We start from the raw sequence: 7,500 nt of genomic DNA, 5'->3' as shown, positions 1-7,500 counted from the left end.
TATTGTCGTGGAGATAAAAGGCACTGAATGTCCATTTCGTGTTCTCGACTCTCATTTTCAAGAGGATATAGTATCCGAGGTGGTTTAAAATACAAATCCGTGATCCACAATAGAAAAAGGAGAGTGTGGAATCCAATGAGCCAGCTTGTACCTAAGTTACGGTCAGAGCGAAAAAAGATACGTCCATCACTGCCTCTCAAGTCCTTCACTGTAACGTTCCTCATCTACGAATCTTTCATCCTCGCTCAAATTAATGGGGTAATCATCACTTTCTCTGTCCGAATCTCTCTCGCTCCATTGTAAACAATGGGGAATTGTGAGGAATCCTAGCTCCTGTGACGTCACGCTACTTCCGGTACAGGCAAGGCTTTTTTTTATCAGCGAGCAAAAGTTGCGAACTTTATCGTCGATTTTCTCTACTAAATCCTTTCAGCAAAAATATGGCAATATCGCGAAATGATCAAGTATGACACATAGAATGGATCTGCTATTCCCGTTTAAATTTTAAAAAATCATTTCAGTAGGCCTTTAAATAGGTCAATAATTCATAACAACGTTTATTCATTATTATGTTTTTAAACAGCCTGCATGGCAGCTTTGTGTTATTAGAGTAAACATTGCAACATTTTCTTGTTACATTTCACCTGTTTGCTCTTTTATATCACTTTTTATGTTTTACTTTTTTTTTTAATCATATTTATAGAATGTGCCCTGGGGCCGTTAAAAAAATTTCTTGCGGGCCGCACTTTGGACACCCCTGCACTAAGCAGATTTCAGCACCATGGACAGAGGCGGTGACCTTTGCTCCTGCAGGCGCGCTGATCACACTCTCTCTCCACAAATGCGTATTATTATATCATATTAGTATTCATTTTAAGCCTTTTTGCACATTTTATGCAATGCCAATATTCAAACGGTCACAGCTGGACCATGTCAACACTGTTTTTTAGAATTATACAGCAGTATTGAGTTATTGTAAACACAATAATCTGAGCAAATTGAACCCAGATAAATGTGATAAAATGTAGTTCAGAGGAAACTGCATGTTATTAGTTAAAGTTTAACTATGGAAAAGTAGTGGGATTCAAAAAGTGTTTACTTCTTCCCATTACCCTTTTGAGATATGTTTAACTAAATTTCATTTTCTTAATTTAATGTTATTGTCTTTATTTCGTGAAATAACAATAATATTGCCATTAAGCACAATATTGTTTCCTGGAGATATTTATGTATATTATCTACTACAGGGGTGTCCAAAGTGCGGACCGGGGGCCATTTGCGGCCCGCAGCTAATTGTTTACCGGCCCGCCACACATTCTGCAAAAATTGCAAAATTGATAGTATTGCAAAAATTTAAAAAAACATTTAAAAAAGAGGAATGAAATGAAATCTAACGAGAAAAAGTTGCAATGTTGACACAAAGCTGCCATGCAGGCTGTTTTTTTTATTTTGTCTTTCTTTATTTTTCTTTTTTTTTGCTATTGCTCAAAAAAAAAAATACAATAAATCTATGTTATAATGAATTATTGACCTATTCAAGGCTCCAATTACTTCAAAAATGTCACTTTAAAATGTTTTATGTGGAAAAAATATTGCATATATTGTGTGGTTGCCATATAAAAACATCAAAGTTTTCTTTGACAAAAGAACATAAAAACAAACAAAATAATAGTTCAAACGTAAAATGGACAGATATATCTGAAGTTGATCTCGTAACTTAAGTGTTGAAAGTTAAAAAAAAACTAATAAAAATGTATCACTTTATGAGTGGGGGACCTTTTGGATCCCAAACATATATAGTGGGATTTTATTAATATTTTCACTGATTTCTCAAAAATATTAAAGAATTAAAATCAATGGTGTCCTGCATTATTGATCTTTTAGAGCTTTAATTACTAAATACTGCATATTTTCAGTTTTGCTATAAAAAACAACTTTGACAGAAAAGGCATAAAACCTTTTTTTTTTATTTTTACTTTTTATCAACCTGAAGTTGATATAGAGATTTACTGTAAGCGTTAAATAAATAAAAAATATAATAATTTGACTTATTTTTAATGTTTTAATGACTGAGACCCTTTATGGTCCCCGGGAGCCCTAAAGGTTCAAAAAAAAAAATCCATATATTTTGTTATGGTTTGAAAATGAAAAATATCAAAATGGCCCCTGCATGCTTAAATTTTTCCGTGTGCGGCCCTCAGTGGAAAAAGTTTGGACACCCCTGATCTACTACATGTATAATATGGAACTGACTATAAAATTGCATCAAGGGTTGGAATTGGGGGTTAAATCACCAAAAATGATTCCCGGGCGCGGCTACCGCTGCTGCTCGCTGCTCCCCTCACCTCCCAGGGGGTGATCAAGGGTGACGGGTCAAATGCAGAGAACAATTTCGCCACACCTAGTGTGTGTGTCACAATCATGGGTACTTTAACTTTTTAACTTTAAAATACTCAATCAAATGAACTGAAAGTGATTCCCTACCTCTCAGATTGTGTCGCTACTACAGGTGGGGGAAATATACGATTTTTAGATGCTTCGCAATTTGGACATGGACGAAAATCGATTGGTAAACGTCAATAATCGATAATGGATTGATTTATTGTAAATAAAGTAATGCAGGGCAGTGTAATGTATTGTAGGGCACTTATGTTCCAGTTTTGCACTGTTTAGAATAATTGTTTCTAAATGATCACAAAAACGTTGTGGTGAGAAGACAAAAGCTGTCTTTGAAACCTACCAAGAGTAAGGCTCGTAAAACTCCAGGGGGGAAAGCAAGATGAAGGTGTTCCTGTGTTCTTTCATGTATGGTAATCAACAGAAAGATATTGTTCTAACCCAAGGACTTCAAAGCGGAGAGAAGACAGGATCTGCCCAATTTCCAGACGACCTCTTTTTGAACCTCCTTTTCGAACTGGTTTACGAACGTCTTTTTGAACTATTTTATGGACCTCTTTTGGAACTATTTCACGGACTCTTTTTGAACTGACCTTTTCTGTGAATTGTTTACGACCTTTTCTGGGAACTTTTTGCGACCTTTGTCCTTTGGAAAGAGCGGTGGCCATGTGGTCGGGGAGGGTCCAAAATAAAAGAAGGAGGCGTGCAATATTTTGGCAGAGCGTGCTGAGATACTGTACAAGGGTACAGTGTACAGAGGACTCTCCTCAATATTGAGTCCAAATTGAATTCTGTTTTGTTTAATTCTTTGCCTCTTGTCTTGTTTAATAAATGTCATCAGTGTTTGAACCTGACATGCACACATTTCCATTAATGTAATAAATGTGATTGGAATGTATCTTTTTACAAATGCACCGTTTTTAAAAGTTGCAAGTGATAGACGATTATTTAGTGAAACGAAAAGAAATGTAAAATGGCATCAACATACATAAATTAAAGATGCATTAATAATTGATTTTTAATCAAAATGAGCTCCTTAATCGTAATTGCGATCGAATCGTGAGCCACTCACCATCCACTTCTTGTACGTCAATGAGTCCGAATATATACAGGTAGGGTCTGTAGAAGACCCGACGAAATATCCAGTTGGGACGTGGATCGTATGAGTAGAGGAGCGCCTGGTTGGCTACTCCGTAGGCGATGACCCACACAGTCAGGAAGAAGAGGAAGAAGAAAATGTCTTTCATCTGAAGGAAGCAAACAAATTATTGTTTGGATTTGCTCTTGTGTCAAATTTAAACTCATTTTGTAAGTGTCTATCTTAGTTACATTAGTCTACTATCAAAATGACTTTAAAGTCTTATATAAGTGTTATAATGAAGGCAACACATGATGTAAATGTCTATATTAGTTATATAAGCCTACTATCAAAATGACTTTGAAAGTCTAATATAAGTGTTGTAATGAAGACAACACATGATGTAAGTGTCTATATTAGCCTACTATCAAAATGACGTTAAAAGTCTTATATAGGTGTTATAATGAAGACAACACATGATGTAAGTGTCTATATTAGTTATATTAGCCTACTATCAAAATGACTTTAAAAGTCTTATATAAGTGTTATAATGAAGACAACACATGATGTAAGTGTCTATATTAGCCTACTATCAAAATGACTTTAAAAGTCTTATATAAGTGTTATAATGAAGACAACACATGATGTAAGTGTCTATATTAGTTATATTAGCCTACTATCAAAATTACTTTGAAAGTGTATTATAAGTGTTATAATGAAGACAACACATGATGTGAGTGTCTATATTAGCCTACTATCAAAATAACTTTAAAAGTCTTATATAAGTGTTATAATGAAGAAAACACATGATGTAAGTGTCTATATTAGTTATATTAGCCTACTATCAAAATGACTTTAAAAGTCTTATATAAATGTTATAATGAAGACAACACATGATGTAAGTGTCTATATAAGCCTACTATCATCATTAGTTCCTCGTGTGAGTGTGTTAGTCACCATTTTGCCAACGATGATAATCTTGGGCCCGAGTTGCTTGTGGGCGGCAAAGATGTGGATCAGACGCAGCGTGAAGATCATGAAATCGATTGCCATCAACGCTCGGCCGAACTTGAACGACTGCGGGAACATTCTGGAAAACAAAATGCTAATGTCAATCCAATAAATGGTAAATAATGTGCAGCAGCAGCAGCATGTATGGATCTAAAAAAAGCATTTGACACAAGTAATCATAATATCTTAATGAATAAATGACAACAATGCGGCACCTGAGGGATGGTCTTGATCTGGATAGGAAGCTACTTAACCAACAGGAACAATTTGTGAAAATAGGTGACCGTACGTCAACAGCAATGGCAATATCTTGTGGCGTACCCCAGGGATCAATACTGGGACCAAAATTGTTTAAGGTTTATATCAACGATATTTGGAAAGTTACAAAGGACTTAAAGTAAGTATTATTTGCCAATGATACAACTGCTTTTTGTTCAGAAGAAAACACGCAGAAGCTAATAGAAATAATAACAGAAGAAATGAACAAATTAAAAAGATGGTTTGACAAAAACAGACTCTTTGAATCTCAGTAAAAATAAAATAATACTGTTCAGTAACAGTAGAAAAGAAAGTCAAATGTTTTACCTTGAAAATAATTTTTTACCTTGAAAATAATTTTTTACCTTGAAAATAATTTTTTACCTTGAAAATCAACTTTTACCTTGAAAATAATTTTTTACATTGAAATTTAGTTTTTACCTTGAAAACAATTTTTTACCTTGAAAATCATTTTTTATCTTGAAATTTAGTTTTTACCTTGAAAATCATTTTTTACCTTGAAAATCAGTTTTTGACTTGAAATTTAGTTTTTACCTTAAAAATAATTTTTTACCTTGAAAATCATTTTTCACCTTGAAAATCATTTTTCACCTTGAAAATCATTTTTTACCTTGAAAATCATTTTTTACCTTGAAAATCAGTTTTTAACTTGAAATTTAGTTTTTACCTTGAAAATCAACTTTTACCTTGAAAATCAACTTTTACCTTGAAAATCAGTTTTTGCCTTGAAAATCATTTTTTACCTAGAAAATCATTTTTTACCTTGAAATTTAGTTTTTACCTTGAAAATCATTTTTTTTCCCTTGGAAATAATTTTTTCCCTTGAAAATCCGTTTTTACCTTGAAAATCCGTTTTTACCTTGAAAATCAGTTTCTACCTTGAAAATCAGTTTCTTCCTTGAAAATCAGTTTTTACCTTGAAATTTTGTTTTTACCTTGAAAATCAGTTTTTGCCTTGAAAATCAACTTTTACCTTGAAATGTAGTTTGTACCTTGAAAATCATTTTTTACCTTGAAAATCAGTTTTTGAAATTTAGTTTTTACCTTGAAAATTTTTTACCTTGAAAATAATTTTTCACCTTGAAAATAATTTTTTACCTTGAAAATAATTTTTTACCTTGAAATTTAGTTTTTACCTTGAAAATCAACTTTTACCTTGAAAATCAACTTTTACCTTGAAAATCAGTTTTTACCCACATCTGCGGTCCTCTCCAAGGTTTCTCATAGTCATTCACATTGACGTCCCACTGGGTTGTGAGTTTTTCCTTGCCTTTATGTGGGCTCTGAACCGAGGATCTCGTTGTGGCTTGTGCAGCCCTTTGAGACACTTGTGATTTAGGGCTAAATAAATAAACATTGATTGATGATTGATTGATAATCCTCAACAATTTTAATACAACGTATCGGTATTGATATCACTAATACTATTTACTTGGTATCTGATCAATACAAACATTGCCAGGATCGTCCACAAAGTTGCTTTACGACTGAAAAAAATAAAAAAATACTACAGGAATACTTGGCGATACGGGATAATCATATCCATCCATCCATTTTCTGTCACTTGTCCCTTTCGGGGTCGCGGTGGGTGCTGGAGCCCATCTCAGCTGCATTCAGGCGGTAGGCGGGGTACACCCTGGACAAGTCGCCACCTCATTACAGGGCGGGATAATCATATATGTTCTGCAAGTCATTCACCTGCAGCCGAGAGCACAAATGAAGATTGTGATGGCCGTGACGTCACACTGGTTCCAAATATCGTTGATGTAACTCTTCATCCCCTGGACCATAAAGTTGCTGGACACAAAGAAGATCTGTCAATCAGAGAGAGAAGAGTCTTATGAAATATTACTGGTGGCATCAAATGGGTCTATGACACGTCGTCACATTTTAATACAAGAACGGTAGAGTGGAACCCGTTCAAGTTGACGCGCCTCGGAGTGGCTGACTAACGTCCACATAAGCCAGGGGTGTCCAAACTTTTTCCACTGAGGGCCGCAAACGGAAAAATTAAAGCATGTGGGGGCCATTTTGATATTTTTCATTTTCAAACCTTAACAAAATATATGCATTTTTTATTTATTTTACCTTTAGGGGTCCCGGGGACCATAAAGGGTCTCAGTCATTAAAATGTTAAAAATAAGTCAGATTATAATTTTTTTTAAATTATTTAACGCTTACAGTAAATCTCTATATCAACTTCAAGTTGATATAAAGTAATACAAATTTTAAAAAATGTTTTATGGCTTTTCTGTCAAAAACAACTTAGTTTTTTTTTTATAGTAAAACTGAAATATGCAATATTTAGTCATTAGAGCCCTAAAAGATCAATAATGCAGGACACCATTGATTTTAATTATTTCATATTTTTGAGTACCGGTAATCACAGTGAAAAGATTAATAAAAAATCACTAAATATATTTGGGATCCAAAAGGTGCCCCACTCATAAAGTTATACATTTTTATTAGGTTTTTCTTTTACTTTCAACACTTAAGTTACGAGATCAACTTCAGATATATCTGTCGATTTTATGCTGGAACTATTATTTTGTTTGTTTTATGCGATTTTGTCAAAGAAAACTTTGATGTTTTTATATGGCTACTACACAATATATGCAATATTTACCACATAAAACATTTTAAAGTGAAATATTTGAAGTAATTGGAGCCCCGAAAATAATTCATTATTACATGGATTTTTTGTCATTATGTTGAATTTTTTTTGAGCAATGGCA

At 33.8% G+C, this 7,500-nt stretch overlaps 2 protein-coding genes across 5 annotated transcripts in view; one reads left to right on the top strand and one right to left on the bottom strand.

Annotated features, from left to right (window-relative positions):
* Positions 1-7,500, bottom strand: part of trpm4a (transient receptor potential cation channel, subfamily M, member 4a) — a 102,552-nt gene that overhangs the window by 30,685 nt on the left and 64,367 nt on the right. For all 4 annotated transcript variants that reach the window (XR_009824488.1, XM_062036360.1, XM_062036362.1 and 1 more), the window contains exons 22-24: positions 6,464-6,579; positions 4,433-4,565; positions 3,470-3,644 (exon numbers count right to left, since the gene is read on the bottom strand). Coding sequence is in view for 3 of the 4 variants with exons in the window: in XM_062036360.1 (XP_061892344.1) it covers positions 3,470-3,644; positions 4,433-4,565; positions 6,464-6,579 (424 nt within the window). In the remaining variant the exon portion in view is untranslated. The remainder of the gene's footprint in view (positions 1-3,469; positions 3,645-4,432; positions 4,566-6,463; positions 6,580-7,500) is intronic.
* Positions 1-7,500, top strand: part of abat (4-aminobutyrate aminotransferase) — a 212,215-nt gene that overhangs the window by 175,153 nt on the left and 29,562 nt on the right. The window lies entirely within an intron of this gene.

Source organism: Entelurus aequoreus, linkage group LG25, assembly GCF_033978785.1.
Source record: "Entelurus aequoreus isolate RoL-2023_Sb linkage group LG25, RoL_Eaeq_v1.1, whole genome shotgun sequence".
Taxonomy (NCBI): Eukaryota; Metazoa; Chordata; class Actinopteri; order Syngnathiformes; family Syngnathidae; genus Entelurus; species Entelurus aequoreus.
The sequence above is the reverse complement of the archived record's forward strand: the minus strand, read 5'-3'. Positions and strand labels throughout refer to the sequence as shown.